Source organism: Elaeis guineensis, chromosome 4 (assembly GCF_000442705.2).
Source record: "Elaeis guineensis isolate ETL-2024a chromosome 4, EG11, whole genome shotgun sequence".
Lineage (NCBI taxonomy): Eukaryota > Viridiplantae > Streptophyta > Magnoliopsida > Arecales > Arecaceae > Elaeis > Elaeis guineensis.
Window position 1 is genome coordinate 19,822,539 of NC_025996.2, and position 17,940 is coordinate 19,840,478.

The 17,940-nt window shown below is 39.3% G+C and overlaps 1 protein-coding gene across 1 annotated transcript; it reads right to left on the reverse strand.

Annotated features, from left to right (window-relative positions):
• Positions 1–11,622: 11,622 nt before the first annotated feature.
• Positions 11,623–17,589, reverse strand: LOC105043497 (probable aquaporin NIP5-1). The gene is given in 6 exon segments (XM_010921062.4): positions 11,623–12,257; positions 12,397–12,421; positions 12,424–12,457; positions 12,541–12,885; positions 12,887–12,961; positions 16,671–17,589. Coding segments are annotated over 6 exon segments (891 nt in total). The 5' UTR covers positions 16,887–17,589; the 3' UTR covers positions 11,623–12,061.
• Between the last annotated feature and the right edge of the window lie 351 nt (positions 17,590–17,940).

Genomic DNA, 17,940 nt, shown 5'->3' on the forward strand with positions numbered 1-17,940 from the left:
CTCTTCCTCTCTCTCTTTCCCTCTTTTTCTTTGGCCGTCGGTGACAGAGGGCCGGTGCGCCCCGACGGCGGCCCCTCACGGCGGGCCCCGGCCTCCCTTCCTTGGCCGGTCCCCTCCTCTCCCTCTTTCTCTCCCTCTTCCTCTCTCTCTCTCTCCCTCTTTTTCCTTGGCCACAGGCGATAGACGGCCGGCGGCTCCCCGCGGCGGGCCCCGACTGCCCCCCGCGATGGGCTGCGACGGGCCCCTACGGCGGCCCCCCGACGATGGGCCGAGTGGGCCACAGCAGCGGGCCCCGACGGCCCTTCGGCGACGGGCCCGTGCGGCCCTGCGGCGCCCTTCTTTTTTGCCCTTGTCCAATTATTCAGAGTCCTATAGTGACTTCTCCTAAATCTTCTGCTATGGTGACTTCTCCTTTGCTAGAAGTAGTGGTAAGTGCGGGAGACGATACTTATATAGAAAACGATGACTGGATAGTTGGTGGAATAAATTATGATAATCTAGGTTTTGAGTCAGATGAAAGCGGAGATGAAAACTATTGGATGGATGAGGATAGTAGCAGTAATGATGATGATGGTGAAGATGAGAATGATGATGATGATGAAGATGATGAATGATGATGATGAGAATGGGATATTTTCATTAGCATATGCAATTGTGGATGAGGAAACGACCGCAAGTTGGAATTGATTTTTTTTCCCAGCTCAGAACACATATCGTCAAAGATAGAAATGTAATATGCTTAATTTCTGGCACGCATCCAGATATATTAAATGCCATTGCAGATGAGTCTATTGAATGGAGTCCACCACGTGCCTATCACCGATACTGCTTAACATATATCTGCAGTAATTTCAACACTCATTTTAAAAATGTGCAACTGAAAAGAGCAGTATGGCAAGCAGGAAGCACTCATCAAGTTCGCAAGTTCAACCTTTATTATGGGTAGGATCAGAACAGTGAATGAAGAGGCTTGAAATTGGTTGTCCGAGATAGAAAAGGAGAAGTGGATGTTGGCGCATGATGATGGCCTGCGCTATGGTGTCTTAACTATAAATATGTCAGAGGTTTTTAACAGTATTTTACGAGGAGCTAGAAATGTGCCAATTACAGCTTGTGTTCAAATGACGTTTTATCGTCTTGTGAACTACTTCAATACGAGGTATGCCCAAGTTTTGAGATATGTAGAGGAGAATCCAAATAATCTTTTTACTTCTCATGTTACAATTAAGATTGCTGAAGATCAAGTTAAAGCTAACCAGTATCGGAGTAACAGCATTCAACCTTCAAAGAGATATATATGAGTACTTACGAGGAGAGCAAGCGCAGGGTACGAGGTGAAAAAATTTTTCATACTGTTACTTTAGCTGAAAGAAAATATTCTTGTGGAAAGTGGAGCATGTACAAATATCATATTCACATATTTTAGCTGTGTCAAGAAATTGCTGTACATTTTAGTGATTTTGTGGATATGCATATATAATTACAGCATATATGAATGCTTAGAGCGGTGATTTTAATCTATTACCACATGAAGATTATTGGATGCATACATGTATGTTCAAATGTATTCCTGATCATCATCGTTTGAGATCCAAGTAGAAAGGTAGACCAAAGTCAACAAGACTACGAAATGAGATGGATGAGAGGCAAATAAGAAGTAAGAACCACTGTGGCATTTGTAAGAACAGGGTCATGACCGCCGCCGTTGTCCTAGGATACTTCAACATACTTCAACTTCAAGCAGTGGAAGAAATTAAAGCTCCGAAGATATATTTTCGTCATTGTTTTATTATTTCTGTGAGATTGTATTTGAATATACTGTTTAATATCTGAGATGAACTGAATTTTATGTTTAAGTTGTATTGGTGTGACAATATTGTGTTTAAAATATATTTTTCATAAAATGAATGGCTATCATATCATATTTCTTATTTTTAATACACTTATGATAATATCATTATTTTAGATTCATTAGCGTATTATGGCTTACGATCGCGGTATCCCGATCCTCGAGACAGCAGTATTCTTACATTGCAGGAGCACCATCGATCACAGACTATTTTAGATGGCGGCGTAAGCATTCCAATCCTATTTACTATTTAAATTTTTTTTGAAAAGTCATATACATTATCTAATTATTATATTTTATTGCAGGAGCCAGACACCTTCGTCTACGACGATCCGATGCTGACTTCTGGAGGACAGAGGACATCCCACATAGAGTGCTGGATTATTTACGATATCTTGGATTCTATGGAGTATATCGGATCGTCGTATACAGATGGACGTTGGTCTATTACTGCTTTGCTTGAGAGATGGCGTCCAGAGACACACATTTCATCTTCCATTTGGTGAGGCGACCATCACTTTACAGGATGTCAGCATCCTTACTGGACTACCAGTTGATGGCGATCAAGTTACCGGAGTTGATCCCACGCTTACCATTCCGGAGTGGCAGGCTTTTGTGCTTGCGATTGCTAGGGTTTGAGCCCGACGCATACTTTTTCGATCATTCACGACTCAGGATTGAGTGTTTGGATGATCGTTATCGACATTTTCATATTGCGGATGATGCACCAGAGGAGATGGTGCAGCAGTATGTTAGGAGGTCAGGTGCTGCGATTGTTAGGTGGTGTCCTGTTACTCGATACTTCATCGAATAAGATGAAGTTGATATTTTTGCCATTATTAGAGGATTTAGACTTCGCTCGTAGACTCAGTTGGGGCAGTGCAGTACTAGCTTGCCTGTACAGAGCTATGTGTCGGGTTCTTATGCTGATCAGAGCGAGATTGGTGGTTATCTTGTATTATTACAGGTATGTGAATTAAAAATTTTTATTTTTAATATTCAATTATATTTCAAACATTGGGTATATCATGTATGATTTTTTTAAAATTTACAGATTTGGGTATGGGAGCGTATGCCGACTATCAGTCCATTACGACGACAGTTGCTCGAGATGCCATCAGAGCAGCATGATCCTGATGTTCCATTCAGACTGGATGGACCATTGGGATATAGGTATAAAAATATTATTTTTTTTATTTGAAACTTACTATTTTAAATTCGATAAAATTTATTTAACATGAGTAGATTGTGAAACAGATGGAACGTTGCATTCAACGTTCATCACGTATCGACGAGAGTGGCACGGGTTTATAGGTGCCAGTTGGATACATTAGTTGATACATATAGACGGATAAATTTGAATTTTTTACAAATATCATTTTACAGTATTCATAATCTATTAAAATTTTAGCTTACTAATTTTTTTTATTTTAACTCTATCAGTTTTTGTGGGAGCCATATACAGATGAGATATTGCTATATTGCGCAGATGTGTACAGTTGGACATGACATATGGACTGCTAGGGTGCCACTTATTTATTTTGATGTGGTAGAGTGGCATCTTTTCGATCGTGTCCTGCGGCAGTTTGGTCAGATTCAGGGTATCCCAGAGCAGTTTGATACCAGCAGGGACTTCATCGTATTGATCGACGAGGGAGAGCTCGTATTGACTGGCGTATCAGACATGCAGAGTACATCGATATTTGGGATGCACGTCGAGATCACATTGTTCATGGTGATCCCATTTTGAGAGGTCGTTCATATACCGATGACTACATGGCTTGATTTTTTAGCATTACAGTGCGAGTCATTGGACAGCCTCGGTATGCAGTTTCGGATACGAGGGCGAGAGTTCTGCTGTGCGTCTTTTGGTAAGACTACGAAAATTAGTTTATGTTGTTTGTGTTATATTTTTATTTTATATTTTACAGTATATTGACTGTTTTATTTTTATTTTGTAGACTGATTCTATGTCGGGTCTTGTGTTGGACGCTCGTCGTGCTTTATCTACGACTGATGAGGACGAACGGATTCGGATACTGCGTGAGATAGAGAGAAAAGTTTCGAACATTGGTGGCGATTGGTGTTGATCCATATAGCTGTGCGCCTTGGTATGGAGCAGCCGATGCCAGATATGAGATATACGCCGTCACCATATGTTCCACATATGCCATCACCGCATATTCCCAGATGTCATCACTAGATGCTGCACAGATGCCATCGCCTTTTGATCCACAGATGGCAGGCCTTCTTCTTCCTACATCCCCAGATGACATCATCGGATACCAGTTGGCCACATGAGTATGATACTTTCTTTTCAGGCCCATCCGTGTATCCAGATGAGAGGGTTGAGCGGTCGCTCAGTCCGTAGATGATCCGACAGCATCCGTTATTCTGAGCAGCATGACCAGCAGACCTCCTCCACTGATATAGGGAGGAGCCATCACAGCAGAGCAGGAGCAGCCGTTGAGGACCTTCCTGAGAAGGTCAAGCGACCACGGCACCACGACGTCCTTGTGGGACTTAGTCTTTTTTAGATTTGTACTTAGTATTTTTGAAACTTTTATTGTACTATTTTTTGTATGCTTGATATTTTTATTCTATTTAATATTATTAATTATTAATTTTATTTTATATTATTTAATTTAAGTGATCGATATTATGCTTTGTGGATATGGTTACACATACTCTAATATGTCTCAGAACATTAGGAGAGAAAAAGTTATGCTAAAAGGACTATAGAAATTATAATGTAAATAATAATAGTATATCGGATAATTTAATTATGAGATGAATCGACGCACTGGTACATCTCGATCTGGTACGGGCACAAACAGCTACGTACGGTGCGGTATTGAAAAAAATTTGAATTAAAATTTTTATTTTTTTAAATTTAAAATTATAATTTTTATTTTTTTCTCATTTTTTTGATATTTTTTTATGATATTTTTATTTTTTTAACCCCCAAATTTTTTTGGGATATTTTTTAAAAAAATTAATTTTAAATGAAAAAATAATTTGAATTTATGTTTTTTATTTGAGTTAACATTTGAATTTTTATTTTTTCTCATTTTTTTCTCATTTTTTACTTCTTTGTTTGGAATATTTTTTTAAAAAAATAATTTGAAATGAAAAAGTAATTTGAAATGATATTTTTTATTTTAATTAAAATTAAAAATTTTATTTTTTAAATTAAAAATTATAATTTTATTTTTTTCTCATTTTTTAAATATTTTGCTCTTTTATGCATTTTTTTATTTTTTATTTTTTTGACATATTTTTTAAAAAAATTAATTTGAAATGGAAAAGTAATTTGAAATGATGGTTTTTATTTGAATTAAAATTAAAATTTTTATTTTTTAAATTAAAATTATAATTTTTATTTGGCTCTCATTTTTTCTTTTTTTATGGTATTTTTATTTTTTTAATTTTTTAAGATTTTTTTGAGATATTTTTTAAAAAAATAATTTTAAATGAAAAATAATTTAAAATTATTTTTTTATTTGAATTAAAATTAAAATTTTTATTCTTTAAAATTCATTCAAAATTATAATTTTATTTTTTTTATTTTTTTTTTTATGATATTTTTTAAAAAATTAATTTGAAAAGGAGATTGTAATTTGAAATGATGATTTTTATTTGAATTAAAATTAAAATTTTTATTTTTTAAATTTTAGAATTATAATTTTATTTTTTTAATTTTTAATGATATTTTTAATTTTTTTTACACAATTTTTTTCAGATATTTTTTTAAAAGATAATTTGAAATGAGATACTAATTTTAAATGATAATTTTTATTTTTATCAAATTTTTTATTTTTTATAAATTTATTTTTTTAATTTTTTTTATTTTTTCATTTTTTTTGAGAAAAAAAATATCAAAAATATGATTTTTAAAAATCATTTGGAATGGTTTTTAAAAACCATTTCAAATGATATTTTAAAATCCATATTATTTGATATTTTTTATTTTTAATTTTTTTTTACGTGTCTATGTAAAAATAGAGGGTGACGTGCGATGATAAAACGTCATTCAAAATGATTTTTATGATTTTAATCAATCTGATAATAATTAAAAATAAATTATTTAAATAAATAATTTTTTTTTATATTAATTAAAAAATGGATTCTCTGTCTTCTCCCCTTGTATATATTTTCACGTGTGGTCCATGGTTCATTTCCCTTTCCTTTCCTTACGAGACTAGACTGCGTTTTTGAAGTTTGAACCCTTTCCTTTCCATCAACGTTGGGTTCCCGTCACCCGTGTATAGCTTGTTTCCCTTCACGTTCTAGCAATTAAGGCTCTTTATTGAGTTGTCGGTATAAGTTCAAAGGATTGGTTGAGTCGTTTGATGCCCATGCCTGCAAGTTGGGTTGGTCGGGCCCCAGACTCCAGAAGGTACGTAACATCAGCCAAACCAAAAGAAACGAGATCCAAATCCTGTTTTCTTCTCTCAGCCGTACTCTAATTCCCAACTGGGGACCGTGTCAGCCGGAATATGGGCATATAAGGGAACGCCAAGCCGGCATATGAGGTAAATTCGGTCAGGATGTCACCAGTGGGTTGAGCTTGGATGTCAGCCAAGCTTGGACCAGCAATCAGTAGTGAGTCCAGTAGGTAGGCAGAGCTTACTTGACACAGTACCCAAATCCATTACTTCACTATAGTCAATTTAGAGTCTTCATATCTATCATTTTTCTCCCATGATGGGAAAATAATTGACTTGCATGCCAGAAGTTTATTATATCTGAATTACCTTCATAAGTTAAACTGAAATACCGCACTCCTTGATTTGTCCTTAACATCAGATTCCTATCCGATCTATATAATCACCACATTTTTCATTTCTTCGTCAATCCAATCCTGTAATCTACCTCTTCTTCTTTATCAAATTCAGAATCAGAATCTGCGGCCAGAATTTTGATGTAGCGAGTCTACGGATCATAATTGGTTCCATTCTGGAGTTGGATTTTTACACAAACATCGTTGCATGCTACGTGCAAAAGCTGGCACTCTTAAATGAACTACAAGTTGATCCCCGATCTTGGACTCGGGCTGAACCACTCAGCTCTATCCATGTTTAGGCCAGGTGTGAACTAGCTTATTTGTAGCAGGATCATCAGTAGTACCAGGTTGGCTTATAAACGTTAGATTCTTAGAGATGTTGGGAGTATGCCTGAAAATAGTGAAGAAAAGATCCAAATCTTACCCAGATCATTGCAAATGATGCTGCCCTTGTTCCTAGAATCATAAGGCCATATTCTCCTTGTGTACTTTATCCGCTAGGGGTTCGGGTTGTATCTTTCATGCGAAAGAAGGATTCACAAATTTATATGCACCGTTGATCACATGGTGGCCGATATGAGATCCGTGCAGCCAGATGAAAGGGAGATTTTGGAGTGCTTTGATAGCTGTGCTAGGTATGCCCGACGGTGTATGTTCGCACCTGATTCCCACTCTTTTGTCCCAGGCTGGCCGGACAGCTCAACAACGGGTGTCACAAACCGGAAGCGAGCCCACTGCATTTTCCCTCTCGAGCCACGCGTCGGCAGCTAAATCAGCTTTCACAGAGGCCGTTCGACCAATTTCTCCGGCACGTGTATGTTGCAATGGGTGCACGGTTTGGGTTGGCTTACATGGCTTTCTACTATTTCACTCTCATTTAGCGGCAGTTTTCTTTGATTTTGGAAAGCTAATTTCCACTCTCAATAAGCTAGAGCGATGCAAAGAGATCCTTCGCATTAAAGATGTGGAGCGATGCACACAAAAAAGCAGCTCTCCTTGTCACTGATACCACTACTATTCTCCTTGCATCAGCTAGCCTCGGGAGCTAAGCGATTGAGAGTGAGAGAGAGGTCAATGGGGTCCAGGGCTAGTCCAGCCACCAGCAATCCTTTTCTTCCCGGCTAATTTAACGGTAATGGGACTGGGCACTGCGAGACATCAACGCAGAGAGGTGGGTGCTCGTTTGGTGGCAAATGGTGCATTTGGGAGACAGCGTTTCAGTGGACAGCAAGAGGGAGGGTGGATTCCGTGCAATTGCTTGCGGTGGGCAATGGAGGAAGAACGCGTGGGCGCAATCAACCATGCATGCATTAAGGAAAGTAGTTCTTAACTTGGTGTGATTTTTGTCTTATGAGATTTAACTTGAAGTATTTTACCAAAGCAATGCTAAACTAATATCAAGATTAGGGCCCACAATCTTTTGATCGTAGAAGGGGCGCCGTCCATTCAGGCTTGTAGCTCTTCGCCACGTAAGTACGTGCTCACCTGAATTTTCAATGTCAAGGTCTTTCACTAGGGCATTCGAACGCATTCAAGTGTGGTCGGACTAAAATAAAGCTAAAGGTAATTCTCTGCGATGACTTTAAGTTTGGCAGAAAGAGGCTTTGGACCATGGAAACCAAAGCCAATTTAGGGAACTGGAATTCTGCTTGGCCCACTTATGTACTAGATGGAAGAGGCTCTTGTTCGCCTTTTAATTCACATTAATTTAGCACAATTCATTGCAATGTTTATCTTGTACAATGCTCGATGCTATTTTTTGAGGTTTTGATATATCTAACTTTGCTGTTTGGTCAGTTTTCAGTAGGGATATTGCAGCACAAAACTAACATGATCGCCCACTCAATTCCCTATCCACATGGCGTAAGGGTGGTGGCCTTTTTGGGCACTCCCAATACTAGTTACAGGGGAAAATGTTGGCCCTCGTCAAGTTATCCAATTTCCTAATTTTTTGCTTTCATATATATGCACTGGTTATGTATCCTTAAATATTCCCCTCTATACTAGCTAGGCATTGCTTCATAGATTTGTGATTGTAATATTTCATGGCATTGCTTCATGATTTGTGATTGTAATATTTCATGGTGGGATGTATGCTACAGGTGATTGGCCTCTTACTCTCCATTATAAATTTCGTGCCTGTCATTAAATGATCATACTCCTTTCTTCCAAGCAAGTACGTGCTCCATTTTCACCATCAGTCGTCAGCTTGGTTAATGTATAAGATTACGAAAAAGCAAAGGGAACGGTGCTAAGGGGCAAATGCACTAATGTTGTTGCATGCTTACAGTTTTAAAAGAACGTATTTGGTTGGAGAGAGTTAGTTTTGGAAAGAAAATAGGATAAGAGTGAGTGACTCTCATTCCAACTATTTGATTGTATGAAGTTTTATTTTCATTTTAATTTAAAAAAAATATGAATATACCAATTTTCTATAATCTAATTGGGAATCTCATCTAATATTTAAATCCTATTTTGATTCTAATTTTGATTCCAGTCACCAATCAAATAAATCAAAAAATATGACCATATTAATTTTCATTTCATTTATTTTGATTTTAATGATACTTGTGAACCAAATACATTCTAAAAAAAATAAATAAAAAGAAAGAAAAAGAAATACCGCCTTTCTTCTAGCTTTTTGGGCCCCTTGAGCAAAATACGTGAAGGTTATTTTAAGGTTCAATAATTGGTAATTAAATTTTATAACCTTGTACAACTGTAATTGCTTGATAAACTATATATTTCTATAATTCTATCAAAAAAAAAAGAAAAAAAAAAAAGGTGTACACTTGAATTTTGGGTTAGAGCTTAACAGTAATTTTTCTCACTATGGCAGAGTGCTCTAATAAAGCAACAAAAAAATTAATGGTAAAAAAAAAAACTGCATCGAAAAGAAAAGGGGACCAAGAAGAAGAAGAAAAAAAAGGATTATTATGACTTGCAAGTATAAGAAGTTTAATTCGGAGAAAACTAATAAGTTGGATTTGGATGTACATAAATATAGATAATATACATCATCAAATTTTGTTGGTGAGGCTCCTATTATTAATTCTTAGAAAATTTTGTTCTAGAAACTTAAAGACTACATCCACCTGGGCTTCCCAAATAGCTCTTCAGGGCGCCGGGCAGCCCAAATTATGGATTCTCAGCCAGGCCAGGCTCAAGATTTAGGACTGACCCGCACAAAGTAGCCAGCCTGATATGTCCAGGCCGAAATTGGCAACCTAAATTTCGGAATGATGGGTCCTGTTCTTAGAGAATTAGACCTGTTGAGAAATTATTGCATGGACTAGGGCAATCGGGAATTGGTGAAATACAAGGGAGTAATGTGGCGTGTTATCCACCGTGTGATATCAGATATTGGGTTGTGGCGTGGCGTAGCCTATCCAGCCAAAGCCCGTGTCTAAAGGTGAATACTCGTAAAGATTCAGGGGTCCAGGGGACAAGTGAACTTTTATTGTGCTGCCGAAGAAATTATTTACTGGAGAGGTAGAGCAATACAAGAAGATATACAAATATAGACCCAAGGGAGTGATCAAATTGTCAATTCTGGCTATAGTTCTGAAAAATAAGCAATCGGATCCCTAAGGGGGATGCATTTAAAATGCTATTCTGCCTTGAGATTTCAGTTTTTCCATTTGTTGACCAGCTTGTGCCTTCCAAGCTCGAGATAACTAACTATAAATTTTCACTCAAGTGACCGGTGGAACCATTAACAGTTTAGCACAATTTGTCAAACTAGAACGTTTTCAGTAAAATCGCTAATGATTGATTGCATTAAATATCTATGAATGAAAAATTTAATGTGCATGCCACTTATTAATGTTCTGACGCTCTGATGTAGGAGATCTGATTCAGTATGTTTTCGGCAAAATGCTGTCGCAGGAGAACGGCTTTTCTAATTCCTTATGCCTATAAATGTGGTTACTTTGTTTTGAAGCAGCCCAAAAAAAAAGGATGAAGAAGCTTATAATTGCATGGTTGCATGGTGGGAGGAGGGGAGGGGGGCGGGGGATGGAGGATGGTGGGTGGAAGAGGAGGTGGAGAGGAGGGGAAGGTGGGATGGGGGTCAGTCGGGGTAGTGGGAGGTGGAGGAGGAGAAGGAGAAAGTAGGATGGGAGGCTGGCGGGGCGGTGGGAGGAGGAGGTGGTGGAGGGGAGGGGAAGGTAGGACGGGGGAGGCTGGGGTGGTGGCAGGAGGAGGAGGGGAGCGGATGGTGTGGGGAAGAGAGACGGAAAGGATGAGACCAGGAAGAAGATTAAAAAAAATATGTTTGTACTATATTCTATATTATCTTTTATATATATATATATATAAATAAAATGTTAGATATAATATGTATTATATTATATAAATATTGGACCCGGATTGGGTCGATGAAAACGTGAGCCCGTATCGGTTCTGCGTGCTTACAAGTCAGATTTAGATCTATTGGAAGATTGGTTCTCATCCACTTGAACAAAATTACTAAAAAACTAAGAACATATGCACCGTCTTTCAAAGTCTAACAGTGCGACAGATTAGATGATTACAAAAAGAAGACTATCAAGCATCAGTAGGTGATCTCAGACCGGATTTAGCTACTTTCATACTAAAAGTAAGATTCATTACTTTCTTTTTTATATGGACAAGATTTATTAGTTGCGGCTAAAAAAAAAAAAAAAACTAAATTAGATCGGAAACATAGGTGTTGTTCCAGGCCTTAACAGTCTATCCCAGTCTGCACACAAACCAATACCTCAGCTGAGATCTCAGGAGTGAAAGAGAATCGCAAATCCGATAGCCATCCGATAAAGGGCGGCAGTTGTACTGCGGCTACCGTCATCTTCTGCGAAAAGGCAAAGGCGCAATTCGGAACGCAACACCACCTCCAGCAATCGAATCAAGCCAAACAGAATAAAGCGATAAACAAAGTATTCGAAGGCTTTCAGACCCAACATATCCAACAATATATTTATATATATATACATATATATTACCAGAGCAGTTTTCAAGCGATACATCCAGGACATAGGTCACACACACTTTATTCCGAGGACTCCTCACAACCACACAAAGGACCACTGGCAAACCGAACCTCTCCCGGTCATCTACCCCCTGACGAGATTCGCTTCGCCTTCACACTCGACACACAGAGACAGCTAGCTTCGCGTCAGCCACAGCACAGCCACTCTCCAAGCCATCACATCCACAGATCCCCTTACCCTTTCGCTGATGAGCGTGGACTTGCCGTCGGTTCCACCAAGCTAGCCGTCCAACAGTCGTCCATCACACGCAAACGACCATTATCACACTTTATTAATTATCATCACTCACAAAGTCACAAACAAGCACACATGCATGAACAGAAGAAAGTAGCAGCAGCAACAGCACAGCGAATAGGATAGCCATATATGTATATATAGTGCAGCCCCGGATCGAGTCTAGCGGCGGAAGCTTCGGGCCGAGCGTGGTGTCACCCCGTTTTCGTCTGTCAGCTTCACAAGGGTGTAGGTGGCAGCTCCAGCGATGGCCCCTGCAGTGGGCGCCACCAGATATATCCACACCTGCTTGTAGTTCCCGGCAGCCACCGCCGGGCCCAGCGTCCTCACCGGGTTCATCGATCCACCGCTCGATGGCCTACCCAATCAAACAATTGTTACACTTTTTTCTATTCCACTTCCATTAAGAAAATGAAATAAGTTAAGAGATATTTTTACATTATCGAGTAGGTATCAAATTGATTTTTAGTTTTTTTTTTTTTTCTCCAAGTACTTACCCAGCGACGAGGATATTAAGCATAACGTAGCGCCAACTGCTATTCCGGCCAGTTCTCCTACCTAAAAGTAAACAAGAAGAGACATTAATTGGAGAGTGAAATGGAATTAGAGAGAATACAAATGGGAGGAGGACATTGGATTACGGCTCGAGTATCTGTAGCGACGGCAGTGACGACGAACAAGAGATTGAAGGTGATGAAAAACTCGAGGAAGAACGCCTGGGCGGTGGTGACCGAAGGGACCGTGACGCCGCCGGAGAGGAAAGGATGGAAGATGCCCTTGAGTGCGAAGGAAGCACAGATGGATGCTGAGACTTGGGCAGCTATGTATGCGGGGACTTGGACCCAGGGGAAGTGGCGGAGGCATGCGAAGGCGATGGTGAGGGAGGGGTTGAGGTGGGCACCGGAGATGTGGCCGGTGGAGAGGATGACCACCATGACCGCAAGCCCGGCGCACGCAGCATTGCCGATGAGAGTCTCGGCTCCGTTTGTACTTTTGGTTCACGATGGGGCCTGCGGTGGCACCAAATATCAGAATGAAGGTGCCCACGAACTCTGCTCCAAGCTGCCATTGTCATCAAATGTTCACCAAGGCTTAGTAGACCCAATTCTTGATTTCGAAAAAGGAAAAAAAAAAAGGTTTTGAAGGTATCCAGCACCCTCTTCCATTCTACAGAACTAAAGATTACATATCATCTAATGTGGAGGAGGGGTGCATTAATCACTGGAATGTGATACAATTTGATTGTAACTTGTCTAAATAATTAACATAAAGTTTTGTATAATTTGAAGTATATAAGAAATAGGATTTGTTTTGATGACTTCTTCCTTTTGTTATCTAGACACCAAAGAAATGGTACTGGAGCACAGACCAGTTGAGCCTATAAAGCTAGCGTGACTCTGGCAACATTGCTCATACATGGCCAAGCAGGCCATGGTCCACAGGGAAATAATTGGAGGGGCCCTAGTTGGGCATCTGTTGAAAAGGTTGAGTAGGCTTTGTCCCCACTCGAATCATAATACACTTAAATATACACCGCAGATCGGCGCATGCACCCCCCAACCGATGGCCTAAAAATATTTTAGGTCCACCTAATTGGTTTCGACAAGCTCTGAGCTCAGATTCGAAACATGCGGTCTTTTCCTTTGTCCCATCAAACATAAGTCCAAACTCGAGTTATCTGGCATGGTTCCAACCCTTGATAAGATCGTGACATATGATGGATGCCCTCTTCTCCTAGTCTTCCAAGCTAAAGTTATAAAGTTTTCTTCTATTGGGGGGGGGGGGGAGTGGTGCTGGAAATCAGCAGTACTCTTGCGAAATCACAGAAAGCTAGCGGCTAGCATTGGGAAAAAAAAGTTTATCCATTAAAAAAGACATGACGAAAAAACTACCAGGCTGATTGGATATAAAATTAATTTAGATTAGTCAATGAAACCTCAATCAACGTCCATATTTTAGACTATTAATTACAACTAATAGAAGAGGTGCTTACGAAAGTTACCGTTCGAGACATGCTCATGCTAAACAAATCCAACTGAATAAAATGCTTGTCAGCTCAAAACAAAGAAACAATCGTAGGCTACTATTTTATTCCCACTTAAACATGACCATACCATGGTCTGAGAATTCCAGTGCAGCTTTATACCAAAGGAGCAAGGCCAGAGGACCACTCTTTAAAACGATCCCTCCTCCGGTTATTGTTGTTTGGACCAGATGTTGGATTCCTTAGAATGCAGCTTATGCGATTCTCTTCAACTTTTATTAGAAAGGACATCTGTCAACCTAAAAGCGTTTTGTAGGATCCCTTCTCTAGAGAGATCTGATCTTCTTTTCCAATAGCAAAAGGTCACCATATTCTAATTTAGCATTCCTTTGATTCGAATAGCAACAAGTGTCACCATATTCTAATTATCATTTTTACTGATTCCGCTTCCAAACCAACCATACGGTACAGACCAATTCCTTATTATGCATAGACAAGTTCTTGAATAGATGAAAGCGTAAGAGAAGTACGGAATCTAACAAATAATGGCGGCTAAAATGATACATACTATAGGAGCTAGCTTTCTTGATCAAGAAAAAAGCGAAGACAAAATCCTTGGAAAAATTGCAGGCATCTTTCTAATTACAATAAGGCGAGGAGGTGACATCATACACAGGCTTCAAACAAATAAATATCAGAACATATAAGAACCAGACATATTTGGCATCATTAATTGAACATCAAATAGTCAGAGAGAGAAATAAAGAAGGATGATTCATTAGATTTGGATGGGGAACAGCATCATGCATGGAAGCGGGCGAAAACTGACCGCATTTATTAACTTATCCGCAGCTACGCGCATCCGTCGGGGGAGGCCAAGTCCATCCAATGCCCTCTTCAACGTCCCGTTTTTTTTTTTTTCACCCCGGGTAAAACCTTCACCCCTACTTCATCTCACGTTTGTCAACGCCATGACAAGCGATGACCCATTCCTACCCATCTAGCCAGTATCAAACATTAGATATTAAGGCTTCAGATCTACTTGTGCGCTTAGAATAATCTAGCCTACAGTTTGTCACAAATGAAATTCTAGCCCATACTTTAATGAGACATATTAGGACGAGGGAAATGGTATAGATGTTATCTTGATCCAACGACATGACTTGATTTATGTCATTCTAGAGATTCCGGTGAACAAAAGCCAAAATTGAAGATAGACATGTACCAAATTTTATGTCATCTTATGATACTCAGCAGTTTTTTTTTCCTCTAGGTAGAAAGCTGAGCAGATGCAAAAGAAAGAGCAAGACAACTGTTACTAAGGAAGCTACAGCCACACTGGGCCAGAAGAGCAAGAGAAGGCGCACAAGAGAAGCTGAGCAGAAGCTACAGGCATCACATATCATACCCTCATGCGCCATGAGTTGCAACATAGTGCAGCAAAATACTTAATTCCTCGTGCTGAAGGGTTATTGAGGAATTTCGGTCCTTAAAATGGCTTTAAAGAGATAAGTTCTACAAGTGGGACGATGGGAGGGGAAAAAACATGATAATTGATGGCCACCCATTGTTGGTTGACCTAGGGGGATTGTCCTCTTACATAAAAGAACACCGAGAAAATGGAGTGTGCTGTTCCCGGGAAAAGGGCTGCCAAATAGGTTCTACAGTACCATATAGAACAAAAAAAATTTTTATGAAAGCCCATACAGGAGAGGAATATTTGGTTGCAGAATAGATTTTAAAAGAGATATATCTTGTATAATAGATTTTAAAAGAGATATATCTTGCACTATTGAAAGGACACATCTATTTTTGGGAATAAGAACTTTTGATTATTGGTTGGATGGATAAATGCAGGCGATAAGTGCAGGAAATAAGGGACAATGAATGCGCTTTGAGTTTTGCAATAGTCCGGATTCTTTTACGAAAATTAAATTGTCCTTTTATTCTTTTAATATTTATAAAATAAATAAGAATGATAGAGTAATTGAAGAGGATAGGGACAGCCGGACAGCATTTTTTTTGTGATAAAAGTCTATTATACCATTTTAATGGAATAAATTTATACCATGCGGGCCCACTTGCACATCCGCACGGTTTAGGTTCCTATTCCGTGATCCTTTTACAAGGACATCCTTCAACGGAAGATATCTCCACCTATTCCATAATCAAATGCCCCTAAATGTCACTCCCTTGGGGTAAGGTTTCCATTGCCCACAACGTTTAATAGGCGAGCCAGGATTACTTAGTACCTAGGGCAAACCAGAGGCTCAGAGATGTTGTCTTAGGCAGGTTTTATTTGGTTCTCTCGAAATTAGGGAAGGCTAATAGAAAGACAAATATATCCGAGCCTCTGGCTCTCACCTCTCACACTGGGAAGCAAAAAAGAAATCTTTTACGCTCACCAAAGGTGGAGTAAACCACACACCGGGGGAACAGACAGTCGGCCGCTTAGGACCGTAATTAATGATAAAGGATAATAATTATAACAAAAATAATAATAGACATAGCAACTAATACGGAATATTATACTCACTTGAGATCATCCAGTACACGAACAGGCATTTAGACCTCAACACAGTGATAGCCAAAAACAAAAAGAAACGACTAGGAGAAGTCGGTAACTTAAACCTTATATAATTCATGAGTCAGCGATTAAGCAAGCCAAAAGCAAGTGCATACGGTATGGTAAGCATATGATTTATTACCACTAACGTATATAATATACTGTATAAGCTAATTAGATGCGAGGAAGGCCCGGTAATACGTCGATACACACGTGCGTACCTTGCGGGCGAGGGACACGTTGGGCTTCGGCAACTCGGTGAAGCACGTGCCAGGGGAGGCCCAGGAGTCCACCGGCAAGCACTTGCCGCACCGCGGCATCGAGTTCCTATCGTAGGACAGCGAGTCGACTCGGACTGACGAGAAGAGTGGCGCACCCGGCGTGCCGGGCGTCGGCGGAGCCGACACGTTCGGCGTTCCGGTCTCCGTCTCCGGCATTGTGCAAAGCTACACCAAATAACTTTTTTTTTTTTTTTTTTGCTTTGTTTTGAATATGAGTTTTTTTTTTGTTTTTTTTTTTTTAGAAAAAAAAGGGGTGCTAGGAAGGGGAACTATTACATGATTTGGTGGTTTTTATAAAGGTATGGCTATAAGAATGGTAGAATTCTGGCCAGGATTGATAACAATAGAGATGGAACCTTGTTCAAGGATTCATAATAAAAAATGCTAAGAAATTTTTTTTTTGAGATTTTTTTGGGTGTGATGATGGAAGAGGAGGCAAAAGTTACATGATCTGAAGGTTTTTATAAACGTTTCTCTAAGGAATAATGGGAGAAAGAGAGCCAGTTTAACGAAGCCTACAAACGAGAGTTGCTTGTTTTATGGCTCACGATTTTGGGTGACGAATGAGGATTTGTCAAAAAACGAGAAGAAAGATATCCAAGTCTCGCAAAGTCACGATCTTGAAATGGGAGGATTTAGAAGAACAAATGTTCACGGAAAAGGACAGTCAAACCTGGCATAGATCGAAACGAAGCTCGAAATTGGGTGCCTTCAATCCTGCAATAGAAATTGGGAGAGAGAAAGAGAGAAAGAGTGTGTGAAAGAGAGGGACAAAGGCAGGGGGTTGGAGGCTTTGGAGGAGGAAAAGTGTGAATATAAGGCGATTGGTAGAGGTGGGAGAGGTCAATGCCTTGCATTCGCTCCCAGCTCATAACAACGTAACAGCTCTCAAATAATTCACTAGAAAAATGAACAAGTAAGGAATTTACAACAGTACCCTCGCTTATTATTGAAGTATTTTGGGAAGCCACGTGGTGGCAGTTACTCCGTCATCTTTAAATCTCTTATTTTCTCCTATTAGAACTAAAATAATATTGAAAATCTCTTATGGTGGATCTGTATGAAACTCTAGAAAGCATGACTATTAGATTTCTCGGTTAGGCATATACTTGAAAAATGAATCTGGCAATTATTAATTGCTCCCCAAACAAAAGAAAGGTGTCTCTTGGAAATTGGAAATGGTTTTCAATCTAGCATAACCGCTTGGGTT